Source organism: Salmo salar, chromosome ssa10, assembly GCF_905237065.1.
Source record: "Salmo salar chromosome ssa10, Ssal_v3.1, whole genome shotgun sequence".
Classification (NCBI taxonomy): domain Eukaryota; kingdom Metazoa; phylum Chordata; class Actinopteri; order Salmoniformes; family Salmonidae; genus Salmo; species Salmo salar.
The window spans coordinates 78,786,888-78,807,967 of NC_059451.1; the positions used below are offsets into that span (position 1 = coordinate 78,786,888).

The 21,080-nt window shown below is 43.3% G+C and overlaps 1 protein-coding gene across 1 annotated transcript; it reads right to left on the minus strand.

Annotated features, from left to right (window-relative positions):
* Positions 1-6,771: 6,771 nt before the first annotated feature.
* On the minus strand, positions 6,772-17,753 carry LOC106561011 (ferritin heavy chain B). Its single transcript, XM_014124553.2, has 3 exons — positions 17,153-17,753; positions 15,916-16,062; positions 6,772-8,099 (listed from the first exon to the last, which is right to left on the minus strand). Exons 1-3 carry the CDS (start codon positions 17,318-17,320, stop codon positions 7,797-7,799), a joined length of 618 nt encoding a protein of 205 aa, XP_013980028.1. The 5' UTR covers positions 17,321-17,753; the 3' UTR covers positions 6,772-7,796.
* Positions 17,754-21,080: the final 3,327 nt, after the last annotated feature.

The window sequence follows — 21,080 nt, forward strand, 5'->3', positions numbered from 1 at the left end:
AAATTCCAAGACCAACTTTGTAACAATTGTTCTCCTGGCTCTGTATTTATTACAAACGTTCTAGGTTACCAGAAACTTTGGGCAAAAAAAGTAAAAGTATCCTTAAAATTATGGTTAGGTTTTAGTGTAGGAATGTGGTTATCTTTCCCCAACCTCTATCCTAATGCACCCTGCAAACTGTTGCTGATGCTGTGGATCGAACAAGCTTTTATCCTTGGTGTTAGAGTTAGGGGCGTGCTCTGCATTTCTGACAGCTCCTTGGATTGGCCAATGATCTCGCGGAATGGGTGCATAGGGAGGGGTTTACAACTTCACGCTAATTAGTGAACAATTTCTCATAACTGTCCCTATAATAACATAGATCGAGGCCTATTATTCGTTTGAAAACAGTCATACTGATGTTTTAAAAAGCTCTGATAATAGAGGAAAATAAATCACAGCGATCAATTCACTTTTCATTCGTTATTCATAAATATAATTTACAGATGACATTTTTATATTTTGGTGCTTAGCTGTATTATTGGTATAATTCTATGTAGTCCTATTACTAGAATGTTATGCTGTTACAGAAGTTCCTTCGAGAATAAAGAAAATAGGCAAATTCTATTATTTTCTATTCCCTTTCATAGAGCCATAACCTGTCTAAATATATCATTGTGTTATGCACAAGTTTCTCTAATGTCCCTATAGCCTATTGGCTCAAATGGATGTCACAACAATTTGTTTCTAAGAGTTTCTGAATCCAAGTTGGCCTAATGATATCAGTACTTATTCTCTAGCACGGACTATTACATTCGGCAGCGGCAGTTAGCCTATAGCATTAGGCAAGTAGCCAAAATGTTGATAGTGCGAAAAGCCACAAAAATAAATAAATACATATGTTGATGTGCCCTTGAGCAAGACACTTAACCCTAATAGCTCCAGGGTTGCTGTTGATAATGGCTGACCCTGGCTGTGACCCCACTACCCAAGGGTGTCTCAGGGGGAGTTGGGATATTAGATTTTAATTCACGTGTGAAACAGGACAAATATAAGCATCCACCAAATTATTATTCTAATCTATAGCCCTCGGATATATTCATTATCCAATGTGCATGCTGCTTTAGAATTAATCAGGCACACCAGTTTGTTTTAAACGCAATGCACTTTTCTAAATACTACCTAAAGTGTATATTTTTTAGACAGGTAGGTCAATTGGAGAATATGAGGTCACTACAAGCCTACTTCTTGAAAACCTGACAATGTTATGTTATAGGTGAGAATCACTAGATGGCGATAGTGAGTTGATTAAAACAGTGTTGGTATCCCATGCAAAACTCCTCCAACAATCAAATCAAATCAAATTGTATTGGTCACGTACACCTATTTAGCAAATGTTATTGCGGGTGTAGTGAAATGCTTATGTTCCTAGCTCCAACAGTGCAGTAGTATCTAAAAATGATTCACAACAATACAGACAAATCTAATAGTAAAAGAATAGAATTAAGAAATATATAGATATATAAAACATAAAATATATCAATTAGATCAAGCAATGTTGGAGTGGCATTGACTAAAATACAGTAGAATAGAATACAGTATATACAGTTGAAGTCGGAAGTTTACATACACTTTAGCCAAATACATTTAAACTCAGCTTTTCACAATTCCTGACATTTAATCCTAGGAAAAATTCCCTGTCTTAGGTCAGTTAAGATCACCAATTTATTTTAAGAACGTGAAATGTCAGAATAATAGGAGAGAGAATGATTTATTTCAGCTTTAATTTCTTTCATCACATTCCCAGTGGGTCAGAAGTTTACATACACTCAATTATTATTTAGTAGCATTGCCTTTAAATTGTTTAACTTGGGTCAAACATTTCCGGTAGCCTTCCACAAGCTTCCCACAATAAGTTGGGTGAATTATGGCCCATTCCTCCTGACAGAGCTGGTGTAACTGAGTCAGGTTTGTAGGCCTCCTTGCTCGCACACACTTTTTCAGTTCCGCCCACAAATTTTTTATGCGATTGAGGTCAGGGCTTTGTGATGGCATCTCCAATACCTCGACTTTGTTGTCCTTAAGCCATTTTTCCACAACTTTGGAAGTATGCTTGGGGTCATTGTGCATTTGGAAGACCCATTTGTGACCAAGCTTTAACTTCCTGACTGATGTCTTGAGATGTTGCTTCAATATATCCACATCATTTTCCTGCCTCATGATGCCATCTATTTTGTGAAGCGCACCAGTCCGTCCTGCAGCAAACCACCCCCACAACGTGATGCTGCCACCCCCGTGCATCACGGTTAGGATGGTGTTCTTCGGCTTGCAAGTATCCCCGTTTTTCCTCCAAACATAACGATGGTCATTATGGCCAAACAGTTCTATTTTTGTTTCATCAGACCAGAGGACATTTCTCCAAAAAGTACAATATTTGTCCCCATGTGCAGTTACAAACCGTAGTCTGGCTTTTTTATGGCGGTTTTGGAGCAGTGGCTTCTTCCTTGTTGAGCGGCCTTTCAGATCATGTCGATATAGGACTCGTTTTACTGTGGATATAGATACTTTTGTACCCGTTTTCTCCAGCATCTACACAAGATCCTTTGCTGTTGTTCTGGGATTGATTTGCACTTTTCGGAACAAAGTACGTTGATCTCTAGGAGACAGAATGCGTCTCCTTCCTGAGCGGTATGACGGCTGCGTGGTCCCATGGTGTTTATACTTGCATACTATTGTTTGTACAGATGAACGTGGTACCTTCAGGTGTTTGGAAATTGCTCCCAACGATGAACCAGACTTCTGTGTCACGGACATCGTAGTAAGTGGACCAAGGCGCAGCGGGTTGAGTGCTCATTTTCACTTTTTTTTAACACTTAAATAAACAAAACAATAAATGAACGAACTAACAGTTTTGCAGGCTAACCACAGCAGTGCAAAGAACAACCTCCCACAAATCCCATAACAAACATACTCCTAATTATAGGACCTTCAATCAGAGGCAACGATAAACAGCTGCCTCCAATTGAAGGCCCCAATCTCAATGACCTAAACATAGATCTAAACACCCTAGAACAGACATAGAAATATACAAACATCTAACATAGACCAAAACCCCGGAATACATAAATCAAACACCCCTCTACATAAACAACACACCCCGAACCACATAAAACAAATACCCCCTGCCACGTCCTGACCAAACTATAATAACAAATAACCCCTTTACTGGTCAGGACGTGACAGTACCCCCCCCCCCAAAGGTGCAGACCCCGGATGCAACTAACAACAAAAAATATCTACAAAAATAAACCCCTTAAACTAAAGGGAGGGAAGGGAGGGTGGCTGCCGTCACCGACGGTTCCCGTGCTACACCCCCCCTCCCCAATCCTCCTACTGTGGAGGTGGCTCAGGTTCTGGCCTTAGTCCACCACCTAACCTGTCCACCCCCGCATAATACCTTTGGCTGAAGCGCCTTGCTGTAGACCTCGGGCTGAAGCGCTTCGCTGTAGGCCTCGTGCAGAAGAGCAACTCTGGAAGCTCCGGACTGTAGTGCGACTCTGGGAGCTCCAGACTGTAGGTCGACTCTGGCTGCACCGATACCGGACTGTAGGCCGTCTCACTCGGTTCCGGACTGTAGGCCGTCTCACTCGGTTCCGGACTGTAGGCCGTCTCACTCGGTTCCGGACTGTAGGCCGTCTCACTCGGTTCCGGACAGTGGGCCGTCTCACTCGGTTCCGGACTGTGGGCCGTCTTCCTTGGTTCCGGACTGTGGGCCATCTCTAGATGGGGCACTGTCGCCGAACACTCTGGACGAGGCACTGTCATCGGACACTCTGGACGGGGCACTATTTCCGGACACTCTGGACGGGGTACTGTTGCCGGAAGCTCTGGACGGGGTACTGTCGCCGGAAGCTCTGGACGTGGCACTGTCGTCGGAAGCTCTGGACGTGGCACTGTCGTCGGAAGCTCTGGAAGCCTGGTGCGTGGGGCTGGTACTGTAGGTATCAGACTGGAGACACGCACCTCAAGGCTAGTGCGAGGAGCAGGAACATAACGTACTGGACTGGGCTGACGCACTGGAAGCCTGGTGAGTGGTGCTGGTACTGGAGGTATCAGACTGGAGACACGCACCTCAAGGCTAGTGCGAGGAGCGGGAACAAGACGTACTGGACTGGGCTGACGCACTGGAAGCCTGGTGCGTGGTGCTGGTACTGGAGGTATCAGACTGGAGACATGCACCTCGGGGCTAGTGCGAGGAGCGGGAACAGGATACACTGGGCCATGAAGCATCACTGAAGGACTGGAGCATACAACCCTTACGGCGTGAGTGCTCACTCGATCATGGCACTTGCGAGGGGCTGGAATCATTTTCACCGGACTGTTCGTGCGCATAGGCGAGATCGTGCGCACTTCCGCATAGTATGGTGCTCTCCTGATTCTCTGTTCCCCATAATAAGCACGGATAGTTGGCTCAGGTCTACTGCCGGCCCTAGCCAAACTACCCGTGTGCCCCCCCAAAAGCTTTCTTGGGGGTGCCTCTCGTGCTTCCTAATTGGGGCAAGAAATTTGTGGAGTGGTTGAAAAACGAGTTTTAATGACTCCAACCTAAGTGTATGTAAACTTCCGACTTCAACTGTACATATGAGATGAGTAAAGCAGTATGTAAACATTATTCAAACATTACTAAAGTGACTCATGTTCCGTTATTATAGTGGCCAGTGATTCCAAGTCTATGTATATAGGGCAGCACCCTCTAAGGTGCAGGGTAGCATTACCGGGTGGAAGCCAGGCTAGTGATGGTTATTTAACAGTCTGATGGCCCTTAAGATAGAAGCTGTTTTTCAGTCTCTCGGTCCCAGCTTTGATGCACCTGTAGTGACCTCGCCTTCTGGATGATAGATGGGTGAACAGGCCGTTGCTCGGGTGGTTGACATCCTTGATTATCAATTTCAGATTGTCAGTGATGTGTATAGCAAGGATCTTGAAGCTTTCCACCTTCGCCACTGCGGTAACGTCGATGTGGATATGAGAGTGCTCCCTCTGCTGTTTCCTGAAGTCCACGATCATCTCCTTTGTTTTGTTGACTTTGAGTGAGAGATTATTTTCCTGGCACCACTCTCCCAGGGCCCTCACCTCCTCCCTGTAGGCCGTCTGGTCATCAGGCCTACTACTGTTGTGTCCTCTGCAAACTTGATGATTGAGTTGGAGTTGTGCGTGGCCACGCAGTCCTGGGTGAACAGGGAGTACTTGAGTGGGCTGAGCACACACCCTTGTGGGGCCACTGTGTTGAGGATCAGCGAATCAATAAGAATCTTTTAACAATCAGGACACTGAAGTCACTATGAACACAAATATTACTTGGAAGTGTTAATTCAAACACTCTGAGCAATAGAGAATAAGAGACTGCTCAGAAATGTTTCTAAAACTTTATTTCGAAAGGTAGACATATTGTTGTAACATTGTATGTGATGAAGAGGGACAGTGTATATTTAAACAGTATAGTAGGTAAAGGCAAAAGGCAATAGGTTTTGTAGAAATAAAGTGTACAGTTGAGACCATTCCCAAACAATATCCCATTATACATCAACCCATACATTCTTATGAGAGTGACCTCTTTGTAAAATACTGAATACAGAAATACTTACCATTATAAGCCATATAACATAGCAAGGTGTGTCAATCCAGATATTAACAGTATTTCAAGTACTTTGCCTTCAACTTTGATTGTCACATTGTTGTCTCTCAATTCATGAAACACCATATGACAACATGGCTCAACTTTGCTTATGGAATACATACAGTGCCTTCGGGATGTATTCAGACCCCTTGACTTTTTCCACATTTTGTAATTTTACAGCCTTACTCTAAAATTGATTAAATACAAATATTTCTTCAGAAATCTACACAAAACACCCCATTATGACAGAGCGAAAACAGGTTTTTAGAAATGTTTGCAAATTTATTCCACTAAAAAACAGATATTTTTAAATAAGTATTCAGACCCTTTGCTGTGTGACTCAAAATTGAGCTCAGGTGCATCCTGTTTCCATTGATCATCCTTGAGATGTTTCTACAACTTAATTGAAGTCCACAAGTGGTAAATTCAATTGATTGGACATGGTTCCTATATGAGGTCCCACAGTTGACAGTGCGTGTCAGAGCAAAAACCAAGTAATGACGTTGAAGGAATTGTCCGTAGAGCTCCGGGAAAGGATTGTGTGGAGGCACAGATCTGGGGAAGGGTACCAAAACATTTCTGCAGCATTGAAGGTCCCCAAGAACACAGTGGTCTCCATCATTCTTAAATGTAAGAAGTTTGGAACCACCAAGACTCTTCCTAGAGCTGGCCGCCCAGCCAAACTGAGCAATGCGAGGATAAGGGTCTTTGTTAGGGAGGTGACTAAGAACCCGATGGTCACTGACAGAGCTCTAGAGCTCCTCTGTGGGGATGGGAGAACCTTTCAGAAGGACAACCATCTTTGCAGCACTCCACCAATCAGGCCTTTATGGTAGAGTGACCAGACAGAAGCCACTCCTCAGCAAAAGGCACATGACAGCCCGCTTGGAGTTTGCCAAAAAGGCACCTAAAGACTCTCAGATCATGAGAAACAAGATTCTCTGGTGTGATGAAACCAAGATTTAACTCTTTGGCCTGAATTACAAGCGTCACATCTGGAGGAAACCTGGAACCATCCCTATGGTGAAGCATGGTGGTGGCAGCATCATGCTTGGGGGATGTTTTTCAGCGGGAGGGACTGGGAGACTAGTCAGGATTGAGACAAAGATGAACTGAGCAAAGTATAGAGAAATCCTTAATGAAAACCTGCTCCAGAGTGCTCAGGACCTCAGACTAGGGTAAAGGTGCACCTTCCAACAGGACAACAACCCTAAGCACACAGCCAAGACAATGCAGTCTCTGAATGTCCTTGAGTGGCCCAGCCAGAGCCCGGAATTGAACCCGATTGAACATCTCTGGAGAGAACTGAAAAATAGTTGTGCAGCAAAGCTCCCCATGCAACCTGACAGAGCTTGATAGAATCGTCAGAGAAGAAATGGAGAAACTACCCAAATACAGCTGTGCCAAGCTTGTAGCGTCATACCCAAGAAGAGTTGAGGCTGTAATCACTGCCAAAAGTGCTTAAACAAAGTACTGAGTAAAGGGTCTGAATACTTATGTAAATGTGATATTTCCATTTTTTATTTTGAAAAATTAGCAAACAATTCAAAATAACTGTTTTTGCTTGGTCATTATGGTGTATTGTGTGTAGATTGATGAGGGGAAAAAACTATTTAATACATTTTAGAATAAGGCTGTAACCTAACAAAATGTTGAAAAAGTAAAGGGGTCTGAATACTTTCCGAAGGCACTGTACATGATACAATGAGGCTGTGCCCTTTTAAATGCCCAAATCTAGTGCATAATATATGTATTCATTATTTTTGAATACATGCATTTTAGAACCTAAAATACTGGATTCAAGATGTTGCCCTCTCTCGAACACACCAAACATTAAAACAAATTGTGCAGAAATGCAAACAGGAATTAAGAAGAAGTGCTACAGCTTGGTTCAGAATAAACCTAGTTGTAACTAAGCCATACGCCTCAAATTATTCCCCTTGTTTTTTCAGTTTCAATCATTTCTATTGAGAAGCTAGCAAGTTATGTAGGACTAGGGACTGTCTTCTACAATACATTGGCCTTACAAACGAGCAATAATACAATATAGGTGGCCATAAAACACTGACAGAATATGAGAGGCTGGTTTTGAGAGTCGAACTCGCAAAGTAGTTTTCTTTAATATAAACTACTGAGTGATTTATCTACTGGAGACGTTGGTCAACTCCTCCTGCAGCTGGTCGATGAGGTACTCCCCGAAGCCCCCCGAGCGGTCGCTGGTGCAGCCCACCCTACGCGCGTTGGTCAGCAGGTCTCCCAGCAGTTTGACACGGGGCACCAGCGGCCCCAGGAAGCGGCTCTTGACCACACTGGCGGAGTGCGGGTCGCTGTGCTCCTTGGACAACTGGCTGAGCTCCACCATCACGGCCATCTCCTCCTTCCACTGGCCCAGCATCAGCTCCAGGGCTGGGATCACCGCACACACCTCCTCACAGCCAGGCCTCTGGGGGAGAAAGACAGCACACACACACACAAAGACCGCCATTAGAATGCACGGACTAAGTCGCTCTGGATAAAACGTCTGCTAAATAAACTAAATGTTACATACAGCATTAAAGGATAACTTTATTTTTTAAAACTTATAATAGTACTTTAAAATCGTTCCAACATTTCCTAAAAGTCTAATAGTTTTCCTAATTTCAGTTTGTGACAAAACAAGCAATGCACAGTGTAGATAATAATTGTAAAATCTAAACCGCTGTGAAATATATTTTAAATAACAACAAATATTGTATTTTCAGTTGTTTGAAGCTGGTGTACAAAACCGAAAGTAAAAGATGCAAAAACTAAACATATGAATGGGAAGCATAGAAATAGTGCACTTTGAACAGATCTACCGTTTCTCAGGCTTGCTTTAAATGAGAATGACAGATGTACAGTGCCTTGCAAAAGTATTAATCCCCCTTGGCATTTTTCCTATTTTGTTGCATAACAACCTGTAATTTACATGGATTTTTATTTGGATTTCATATATATTGGACATACACAGAATAGTCCAAATTGGTGAAGTGAAAATAATTACTTGTATGAGCCCCTATATAAGATTTGGCGCAACCAATTACCTTCAGAAATCACATAATTAGTTAAATAAAGTCCACCTGTGTGCAATCTAAGTGTCACATGATCTCAGTATATATACACACACACCTGTTCTGAAAGGCCCCTGAGTCGTCTGCAACACCACCAAGCAAGTGGCACCACCAAGCAAGCGGCACCATGAAGACCAAGGAGCTCTCCAAACAGGTCAGGGACAAAGTTGTGCAGAAGTACAGATAAGGGTTGGGTTATAAAAAAAAGTCAGAAACTTTGAACATCCCAAAGAGCACCATTAAATCCATTATTAAAAATGGAAAGAATATGGCACCACAACAAACCTGCCAAGAGAGGGCCGCCCACCAAAACCCATGGACCAGGCAAGGAGGGCATTAATCAGAGAGGCAACAAAGAGACCAAAGATAACCCTGAAGGAGCTGCAAATCTCCACAGCGGAGATTGGAGTATCTGTCCATAGGACCACTTTATGCCGTACACTCCACAGAGCTGGGCTTTACAGAAGAGTGGCCAGAAGAAAATGCACGTGGGAGACTCCCCAAACATATGGAAGAAGGTACTCTGGTCAGATGAGACTAAAATTAAGCTTTACAGAAGAGTGGCCAGAAAAAAAGCATTGCTTAAAGAAAAAAATAAGCAAAAGGCTTATTTTGTTTGTTTGCCAAAAGGCATGTGGGAGACTCCCCAAACATAAGGAAGAAGGTACTCTGGTCAGATGAGACCAAAAAAAAATGCTTTTTGGCCATCAAGGAAAATGCTATGTCTGGCGCAAACCCAACACCTCTCATGACCACGAGAATACCATCCCCACAGTGAAGCATGGTGGTGGAAGCATCATGCTGTGGGGATGTTTTTCCATCAGCAGGAACTGGGAAACTGGTCAGAATTGAAGGAATGATGGATGTCGCTAAATACAGGGAAATTCTTGAGGGAAATCTGTTTCAGTCTTCCAGAGATTTGAGACTGGAACGGAGGTTCACCTTCCAGCAGGACAATGACCCTAAGCATACTGCTAAAGCTACACTCGAGGGGTTTAAGGAGAAACATTTAAATGTCTTGGAATGGCCTAGTCAAAGCCCAGACCTCAATCCAATTGAGAATCTGTGGTATGACTTATAGATTGCTGTACACCAGCAGAACCCATCCAACTTGAAGGAGCTGGAGCAGTTGTGCCTTGAAGAATGGGCAAACATCCCAGTGGCTAGATGTGCCAAGCTTAGAGACATACCCCCAAGAGACTTGCAGCTGTAATTGCAGCAAAATGTGGCTCTGCAAAGTATTGACTTTGGGGGGGTGAATAGTTATGCACGCTCAAGTTCTGTTTTTTTGTCTTATTTCTTTTTTTTTTACAATAAAAAAACATTTTGCATCTTCAAAGTGGTAGACATGTGTAAATCAAATTATAAAACCCCCCAAAAAAATCTATTTTAATTCCAGGTTGTAAGGCAACAAAATAGTAAAAATGCCAAGGGAGGGTGAATACTTTCGCAAGCCACAATTTGGTCGGGTCGCCCAAAAAGTTACATATTGTAACTTTAATCGTTTCTTAAAATCTGAAAACACTACATCCCTCCTATTTCAGCTATAATCTTTATGAAAATGAATCTGTCCAAACTGTAAAAAAAAAAATATCCCATTGACAAGTTTTTTGCCAAACTTCAACCAAAGTCATCTATTATTGCAGAATTTAATACACATCTTAATAATATTAGAACTGACAAATAGACTTGTTCAGGACATATCATTTGCCCCCACTGATGAAATGGATAACAAGGTGTCTCAAATTGCTGATGATGGACCCCACACAGGTTTGATTTTACATGACTCGTAAAACTAGAGGAGGCAGAAAGAAAAACTAAAGCGGCAACGTCACCCCGTACATCTGGAAACACAATTAATGCACTGTCCTTCCGCCTGCGCATTAATCTCCCCAATTTTCCGGAACTCAGGGGAAATGTACACCCTGGCAGGCATTAGGCCTGAGCCCCAGGCTAAGCCCCAAGGTTAGGGTTTAACCCCCCCATCCCCCTTGGCCTCAGATGTCCCTATCCTGTCCAGTCCACTCACAACCCCTTATCTCTAGCCCCAACACCAACCAAAACACCATCTCTGAAAGGCATGTAGCAGACCCTATAGGTACTACATTGCAACACAAGGACTTTAGGAATAATTAAGGTTGCCGTTAATCTTGACAGGCAGCGTGCCATTAATTGTTAGAGGTCAGACACACTGAGAAAACTGACTGAAAACTGTCCGATAGGTACATAGCACAATAGGAGGCCGTTCCTTCTCTGTCAAAAACACAATACGTACCTGCTACGTACTGACCTGGTACTGAAGAACCTTCCATTTCTACTTGGCTGTGAGCCAATCAGAAAGCAATTTTCACGGTGTAATCCACACCCTTTTCATCAGAATTGTTCTAACTAAAACAATAAGGCTGCATAACTTTTTTTCTATAGCAAGTCTTTACATCTTTTACATATAGCTTGAGTTTTAGGTTTGATAATGTGCACTTGCTCATTAGCTAGCTAGCTTGCTAACGTTAGCTTGCTAACTGAGCCAGGCAGTCACACACACTTCATATGAAATGAATGGGGTGGTATGTGCAGCACAATGCACACAATACTAAATGCTTTACCAAGCTAGCTATCTAGCAATTCTCTATTATCCCATACTGTCAGTGCCAGTTCGCTTGCTAGCTAACGTTTGTTAAACAGTTAGCATCAACATTTGCCAGTTATCACAACATAGCTTGCTAGCTACTCCATTGACTCTCAGCAGCTAACAGGCAGCTGCTTAATGAAAAAATGAATCCATTGTGATTGAACTATAATGTTGCTAGTTATCTAGTTGTGGCCATCTGGCTAGCTAGAAACAACATTAGCACAGATAGAACAATGATACAGATATTTCACTAGATGTATAAATGTGATGCATCTGCTTGGCATTTCCACTCACTACCAAATATGGTGGTGAGAGGAAGTCCAGTTCCTGGCAATGGGAGAAGATGGAACGAGATGGATTTTGGCCGACATTCTGCAAATGTTCTCAATACAGTTTTCAGTTCCCAAAACTAGAATCTGTTACGAACAGAGTGGACTAAGTTTTGTAGACTTTACTATTTGCTGACGATCACAAAAATGGCGTTGTTTATAAGGAGTGCAAAGGCAAATTGAGTTACTGCACACTTGCAGTTCCCTGACTAGGCGTTCCCAAAAGGAAACAGGCAAAATATACGCCAGAACGTACCAATAGGCTCTTGCTAGCTCGTGGTCGGCTCTGCCCCCCCTACTTGCTTGTTTTGCTCACTATGACTCATTTGATCCTATTGGAAATGAGCTTGCTAGTTACCTAACCGTAGTTATCTACAACAGGCACAAGCCAAACATATCTTAAGAAAGGTACTGACAACTTGTGGTCTGGAGTATTTTAACAAGGCATATCGCCAGTTGAGCTGTGCTATGTGAACAACAAAAAGTTGACTGCAGACACTTTCGGCAGAGCTACTTAGAACAGTATCCTTGGTGTGTCTGATGCTTTATACCATTCATATACTGTATAGCTAGCTGCATGTTGCATTAGTGCAGAGTAAGGACTTGCAGATCCTGATCTATGTATTTGCTCAGAGTTACTACAGTAATTGTATCACACTTATTTGTGTCAAATGATAAAAAACATTGAGTTAATCACAGAATGTGCCATGATTAATCAAGATTGATCGCAAATTTAGAATTTGATCAAATTGAGCTGTAAATTAAGATTTTTTACACAAAAAGCATTACAAGAAAATTGACATCTTGATTTTGTCCAACAGTCATCAAAATCAGGTAGACTGATGAAGCACAATTTATTATGTATTTTGGATATTTTCAGTGTATTTTGAATGCTTTCAAGCAATGTGATTATTCACAACAACAAAAAAATTGATGCACAGAAATTTTAAAAACACATTAACTCCAAACAGCCCTAGTTCATAAACTCAGCAAAAAAAGAAATGTCCCTTTTTCAGGACCCTGTCTTTCAAAGACAATTAGTAAAAATATAAATAACTTCACAGATCTTCATTGTAAAGGGTTTAAACACTGTTTCCCATGCTTGTTAAATGAACCATAAACAATTAATGAACATGCACCTGTGGAACGGTCGTTAAGAAACTAACAGCTTACAGACGGTAGGCAATTAAGGTCACAGTTATGAAAACTTAGGACACTAAAGAGGCCTTTCTACTGACTCTGAAAAACACCAAAAGAAAGATGCCCAGGGTCCCTGCTCATCTGCGTGAACGTGCCTTAAGCATGCCGCAAGGAGGCATGATGACTGCAGATATGGCCAGGGCAATAAATTGCAATGTCCGTACTGTGAGATGTCTAAGACAGTGCTACAGGGAGACAGGACGGAGAGCTGATCGTCCTCGCAGTGGCAAAACACATGTAACAACACCTGCACAGGATTGGTACAACAGAACATCACACCTGCGGGACAGATACAGGATGGCAACAACCACTGCCGAGTTACACCAGGAACGCACAACTGGACAGAGCTTGTTGTCATTGCAGGCAATCTCAACGCTGTGCATTACAGGGAAGACATCCTCCTCCCTCATGTGGTACCCTTTCTGCAGGGTCATCCTGACATGACCCTCCAGCATGACAATGCCACCAGCCATACTGCTCATTCTGTGCGTGATTTCCTGCAAGACAGAAATGTCAGTGTTCTGCCATGGCCAGCAAAGAGCCCGGATCTCAATCCCATTGAGCACGTCTGGGACCTGTTGGATCGGAGGGTGAGGGCTAGGGCCATTCCCCCCAGAAATGTCCGGGAACTTGCAGGTGCCTTGGTGGAAGAGTGGGGTAACATCTCAAATCAAAGTTTATTTGTCACGTGCGCCGAATATAACAGGTGGTGTAGACCTTACAGTGAAATGCTTACTTACAGGCTCTAACCTATAGTGCAAAAAAGGTATTAGGTGAACAATAGGTAAGTAAAGAAATAAAACAGTAAAAAGACAGTGAAAAATAACAGTAGCGAGGCTATATACAGTAGTGAGGCTACATACAGACACCGGTATTGAGGTAGTATGTACATGTAGATATGGCTAAAGTGACTACGCATATATGATGAACAGAGAGTAGCAGTAGTGTAAAAGAGGGATTGTCGGGTGGTGGGGGACAATGCAGATAGCCAATGTGCAGGAGCACTGGTTGGTCGGGCCAATTGAGGTAGTATGTACATGAATGTATAGTTAAAGTGACTATGCATGTATGATAAACAAAGTAGCAGCAGCGTAAAAGAGGGGTTGGGGGGTCACACAATGCAAATAGTCCGGGTAGTCATTTGATTACCTGTTCAGGAGTCTTATGGCTTGGATGGCTTGGGGGTAAAAACTGTTGAAAAGACATTTTGTCCTAGACTTGGCACTTGTGTACTGCTTGCCATGCGGTAGTAGAGAGAACAGTCTATGACTGGGGTGGCTGGGGTCTTTCACAATTTTTAGGGTCTTCCTCTGACACCGTCTGGTGTAGAGGCCCTGGATGGCAGGCAGCTTAGCCCCAGTGATGTACTGGGCCGTACGCACTACCCTCTGTAGTGCCTTGCGGTCAGAGGCCGAGCAATTGCCATACCAGGCAGCGATGCAACCAGTCAGGATGCTCTCGATGATGCAGCTGTAGAACCTTTTGAGGATCTCAGGACCCATGCCAAATCTTTTTAGTTTCCTGAGGGGGAATAGGCTTTGTGGTGTCCTCATCTACTCTACCCTACTTGTAGAGTAGATGAACGCCAATGCCATCCATCTCTCTGTCATGTTGGCAAAACAGTCTATGACTGTCATACAGTAGTACACACGCTTGTAGTTTTTGATGTCCTAGACTAAGCTAGCTGGCTAAAATGCTTGCTAGCCTAACTTCCTTGCATGGGCAACAATGAACCAGCTAAGCTAGCAAGTTCCTTGGTGTCCACATCACTAACGTTTTATCATGGTCCAAACACGCCAACACAGTCGTGAAGAGGGCAGGACAACGCCTCTTCCCCTTAAAAAGATTTGGCATGGGCCTTCAGATCCTCAAAAAGTTCTACAGCTGCACCATTGAGAGCATCTTGTCTGGCTGCATCACCGCTTGGTATGGCACCTGCTTGGCATCCGACCGCAAGGAGCTACAGAGGCTAGTGCCTACGGCCCAGTACATCACTGAGGCCGAGCTCCCTGCCATCCAGGACCTCTATATAAGGCGGGACCAGAGGAAGGCCCTAAACATTGTCAAAGGGTCCAGCCACCCAAATCATAGTGTTCCCTCTGCTACTTCACAGCAATGTCCTATACTAGGCTAGCTAGCTAAAAGGCCTGCTAGTCTAACTTCCTCGCATGGGCAACAATGAACCAGCCAAGTTAGCTAGCTAGCTAGTTAATGTGAGCCTACTACATCTAGGCTACATGTTGAACTTCAAAATCAGCTGATTATCAGTTGCTGTCAAACACAAGTGGATCTGAAGAGGACTCTCTTCCCCAATATTGTGCAGCGAATTCTACTAGATGAAATGCAAAAATGAGTATGACTGCCTGGCATTTAAAGCATACTTCATTTTCAAAATTTCACATACAATAAAACACAAAACACCTACTATTAAGAACGCAAGTACGGGTATTAGGACTCGGCCAGTGTGCCAATTTCTTAAGGCTAATGCGGAAGGAAGACAGCATGCATGACCCATAGAACAGTGGGTTTACTACCTTGCTCAGGGTGCCGATGATGTGGATGTCAATTAAGGCAGCCCCCCGCACACCTCTGATTCAGAGGGGTTGGGTTAAATGCGGGAGACACATATCAGTTGAATGCATTCAGTTGTACAACTGACTAGGTATCCCCCTTTCCATGCCCTGCTTTAGGGTCATCACTAGTTACCACAGACACAAAGTCATTAACCCTGCCTATTTCTACCATTTTCTTCTTGAAATCTGATTCTCCACCCTAACCACATTGCTAAACTTATGCCTAACCTTACATTTTTTTCAATATAATTTTGACTTTGTGGGTGGGGAAACTAGTGGAAACTCTGCTTTAGTGCCTAGAGTTAGGAGCCCATCCCCTCTCCGCTGGCAGTGGGCACACAGAATTAGAATATGTAGAATGGGCGTCTCCATTCGGGTCAATTATGCTATAATGGGTGTACTGGAGGTTCATTCTATTTCTATGAGTGGGCAGCTTTACCTGGATGTCTTTACTGCAGTACTGTCCCCCTCTGTCTGACAGGTAGTCCAGCATGGCCTCAGCCTTCGCCTGCTCGTTCACAGACTGCTCATGGAAGAACGCTGCCACTCTTGGCAAGGCAATGTCATCCTGCTCAAATATCTTGGCCTGGAAGAGTCAATACAGAGTAACTCCAGTAAAAGTGATCCACGTACAAATAGGTTATTGACATATATTGCTGTATTGGAGGGCATACAACTTTATTTATATTGTGACTCTCATAGGCTACTTGGTAAATGTAATCAACTCATGATGTCCATTTGTTTTCCTCTCTCTCCATCTTCCCTCCATCTCTCCCTCCTCTTTCTCTCTTCCCCCGTGTCTCTCCATCTCCCCTCCTACTCCCCTGTCTCTCCATCTCCCCTCCTACTCATTTACATTTACATTTAAGTCATTTAGCAGACGCTCTTATCCAGAGCGACTTACAAATTGGTGCATTCACCTTATAATATCCAGTGGAACAACCACTTTACAATAGTGCATCTAAATCTTTTAAGGGGGGGGTTAGAAGGATTACTTTATCCTATCCCAGGTATTCCTTGAAGAGGTGGGGTTTCAGGTGTCTCCGGAAGGTGGTGATTGACTCCGCTGTCCTGGCGTCGTGAGGGAGCTTGTTCCACCATTGGGGTGCCAGAGCAGCGAACAGTTTTGACTGGGCTGAGCGGGAACTGTGCTTCCTCAGAGGTAGGGAGGCGAGCAGGCCAGAGGTGGATGAACGGAGTGCCCTTGTTTGGGTGTAGGGCCTGATCAGAGCCTGAAGGTACGGAGGTGCCGTTCCCCTCACAGCTCCGTAGGCAAGCACCATGGTCTTGTAGCGGATGCGAGCTTCGACTGGAAGCCAGTGGAGAGAGCGGAGGAGCGGGGTGACGTGAGAGAACTTGGGAAGGTTGAACACCAGTTCTACTCCCCTGTCTCTCCATCTCCCCTCCTACTCCCCATCTCCCCTCCATCTCTCCCTCCTCTTTCTCTCTTCCCCGTGTCTCTCCATCTCCCCTCCTACTCCCCTGTCTCCCCATCTCCCCTCCTACTCCCCATCTCCCCTCCATCTCCCCTCCTACTCCCCTGTCTCCATCTCCCCTCCTACTCCCCATCTCCCCTCCTACTCCCCTGTCTCTCCATCTCCATTTACCCTGATAGAATTTTGTAAACAAGTAACTTGCAGTTGCAGCTTATTGCTAGATGGTCGGGTCGCCCTTACCAGTGCATCAAGTATGTAAGCGACCTCCATAATCAATGTAGATACTCCGCACAAACTCTCCTCAACGACCGCTGGGAGATTCTGTTTCACTCTGCTCCCGAGAAAAGCTCGGTGAGTTTTACAGTTAGGCAAGTTGGTCTTCAATCTTTTGCCGCTTGGTTCAGCCATGTTCAAAAACTCCCGACTGTGGTTAGATTGTAACAACAACCGTTGTTGCGCAACTGAAATAAAGTAGATCGCTACTGATCTCGATTGAACGACACACTTTCTGCTCCCCAAACCTTCACATAAACGTGTGATAGCATGTGTAATACGTAATTAATATATCCTAATATAAACAACTACTTACACTATAAGTGTTGTATACAGTCTTTGGTTGCGGGAGTGTAGGATAATAGAAACGGAGAAATGGTTTCCCGTTCAGCCTCTCAAGTTCATCCGGTGCGCGTGAATGACACACCGCCCTATATGAAAGTGAAGAGCGACGTCAATTACGAATAGCAGGCTTCAATTAAACAACGATGAGTGAACATTGTTAGAAAGGGAGCATGTCAGCAAGAACAGTGGCTAATGCATGAACATGAATTGTAGCCTACTGTGATCATACTATCGAAATCCTTCATTTGGATTCAAGGGATGGGATGTTGGTCAGTGCGTCACAATTGGGTGTCAGAAAATAATTTCTGCTAGTCAGAATAGAACAGAATAGAGAATAAAATAGTACAATTTGCATTTAATAGACTCACTTGCTTAGGGATAGTTCACCCAAATTACAAAATGGCATTAATGGATTCCTTAACCTGTAATTCTATTGACAAGGTATGACAACAATCCATGCTTTGGTTAAGTTTCCTGGCACTGTTATGGTACCAATGTTATGGTACCTAAAGTTGTAGTTGGAAGTTTACATACACCTTAGCCAAATACATTTAAACTCAGTTTGTCACAATTCCTGACATTTAATCCTAGTACAAATTCCCTGTCTTAGGTCAGTTAGGATCACCACTTTATTTTAAGAATGTGAAATGTCAGAATAATAGTTGAGAGAATGATTTATTTCAGCTTTGCCTTTAAATTGTTTAACTTGGGTCAAACATTTCAGGTAGCCTTCCACAAGCTTCCCACAATAAATTGGGTGAATTTTGGCCTATTCCTCCTGACAGAGCTGGTGTAACTGAGTCAGGTTTGTAGGCCTTGCTCGTACATGCTTTTTCAGTTCTGCCCACAAATGTTCTATGGGATTGAGGTCAGGGCTTTGTGATGGCCACTCCAATACCTTGACTTTGTTGTCCTTAAGCCATTTTGCCACAACTTTGGAAGTATGCTTGGGGTCATTGTCCATTTGGAAGACCCATTTGCGACCAAGCTTTAACTTCCTGACTGATGTCTTGAGATGTTGCTTCAATATATCCACAATTTTCCTGTCTCATGATGCCATCTATTTTGTGAAGTGCACCAGTCCCTCCTGCAGCAAAGCAACCCAACAACATGATGCTGCCACCCCCATGCTTCACGGTTGGGATGGTGTTCTTCGGCTTGCAAGCATCCCCCTTTTTTCTCCAAACATAACGATGGTCATTATGGCCAAACAATTATATTTTTGTTTCATCAGACCAGAGGACATTTCTCCAAAAAGTACAATCTTTGTCCCCATGTGCAGTTGCAAACCATGTTTGTACTTGCGTACTATTGTTCGTACAGATGAGCGTGGTACCTTCAGGCATTTGGAAATTGCTCCCAAGGATGAACCAGACTTGTGGAGTTCTATCATTTTTTTCTGAGGTCTTGGCTGATTTCTTCTGATTATCCCATGATGTCAAGCAAAGAGGCACTGAGTTTGAAGGTAGGCCTTGAAATACATCCACAGGTACACCTCCAATTGACTTAAATGATGTCAATTAGCCTATCAGAAGCTTCTAAAGCCATGACATCATTTTCTGGGATTTTCCAAGCTGTTTAAAGGCACAGTCAACTTTGTGTATGTAAACTTCTGACACACTGGAATTGTGATACAGTGAATTATAAGTGAAATAATCTGTCTGTAAACAATTGTTGGAAAAATTACTTGTGTCATGCACAAAGTAGATGTCCTAACCGACTTGCCAAAACTATAGTTTGTTAACAAGAAATTTGTGGAGTGGTTGAAAAACAAGTTTTAATGACTCCAACCTAAGTGTATGTAAACTTCCGACTTCAACTGTATATTAGCATTTTTCGTGCATAATATCCAAATGAACTATTACTGACTTTGTTGAGCTACACAGTCAACTTCAGATACTTTAGGATGCTTTGGACATGATGCGCTATTCTTTTTTATAGGTACCATGACTTGCATGGGATTTGTGCCACAAATGCTAAAACGTTAACATTAGAAAACACTGCCAGGTAAACTAAACCAAAGCATATCATCATGCCTTGTCCATAGACTTCTTATCGGGTAAGGAAACCAATATGTTATTTTGTAATTTGAGAAAACTATCCCTTTAAATGAATAAATGACAGGTAGCCTTTTCTTGACAGACAAATAGTCAAAAACATCAATGTAAATGTTTTGTTTTAAGTGCTGTGTTGTTCCTGGATTTTCTAACAATGGTAGAAGCAACTGATAATCAGCCAGTTGTGCCAGGACCCTACCCCCTGGACACTGGCCAAATTTAAATTTGATCCCCATACTATTTACATTACGCGTTCATATATGTTGATCCACAAGTAGTGACTGTGACTGCATTCATATCTTCCATGTTACAGACATGATTTTTCATCTGGGACTCCCCAGCCCCTCTACTCTCTTCGACCCCATCTCCCTCATTTCCTTCCTCCTCTTCTCTCCTTTTCTCTCCTCTCTACCCCTCTTCACCCCTCCTCCTCTTCTCCTTCCCCCATCTCGTGTTTCAGCAGCGCCCCGTGCCACCGCTGCCTCTCACAGATGAGTGACTTGTGGGGCTAGCCTCTCCTCGGGGACCTGCTCGGCCAGTAGGGAAGAAAGAGGAACACCCAGTCTCAGGGCTGGTTTGAGGTCAACAGGACCATGACCCCTACGGCCCACAAACACACAGATAATCACCACGGCTGGACTTAAGTGTAACAAATTACAGCCACGCTCCAGGAAAGAGACAAGGGCTGTCCCAAATGGCCTCCTATTCCCTATGTACTGCACTATACTTTTGACCATTCCCCATAGGGGTCTGGTTAAAAGTAGAGGACTATATGGAATAGGGTGCCATTTGGACATACAGTCTCCAAGGCCTCCAGGAAATACTTTGAATCAGTGTAAATTATATCAATCTGTAAGAATAGAATGAAAAAGATAGAATGGCATGATTTTGATTAAAGGGTACAATACGCTTTACAATATGTGCTGATATACTAAAAAACTAAAAAGGAATTGTTTAATTTCTGTGTTTTAACTACTGCATTAATCACTCCTATGGCGATGTTCTATTGTTACAGACCCCGATGGGGATTGTCCTTTGACCTACATCCCAGCAGGGTCCCCCCCACCCCTCTTTGTCACTGTTTATTTGGTCTGCTCACACACTGGTTTGGAACGCAGCTGTTGACAGACACTCAAGGGCACTATGTGGACACTTGTGTCATTATTCATGTCCAGCTGAACTCTGTGTACAAACACAGGGCCGTACTCAAAAACAATGATACTTCCCATACCTCACCAGATTTACAATTTGTAGTTATCTACTGTATCCAATAGCTATTTTACCATTCCTATACATCATCCTATTTGTAATCTGTCATTCATCTCTGCATACTCTAACTTTACTGTTTCTTATTGATCGCTTTAAGTTGATTACTCTAACCTCAAAGTAGTGTTACAGAAAGACCAATACTGTACATATTTTCCTATGCAGATTGTGTGGGGGCACACACACACACACACACACACACACACACACACACACTACATGGCCAA

Bases quoted from the DNA above. Each gene is read 5' to 3' on its own strand.
- LOC106561011 (XM_014124553.2), bottom strand. From the start codon at position 17,320: ATGGCTGAACCAAGCGGCAAAAGATTGAAGACCAACTTGCCTAACTGT. The intron at 16,063-17,152 runs GTAAGGGCGACC...TGACTCTTCCAG, and splicing joins CTTACATACTTGATGCACTG to GCCAAGATATTTGAGCAGGA. The intron at 8,100-15,915 runs GTAAAGCTGCCC...TTTCTCCCCCAG, and splicing joins ACTGCAGTAAAGACATCCAG to AGGCCTGGCTGTGAGGAGGT.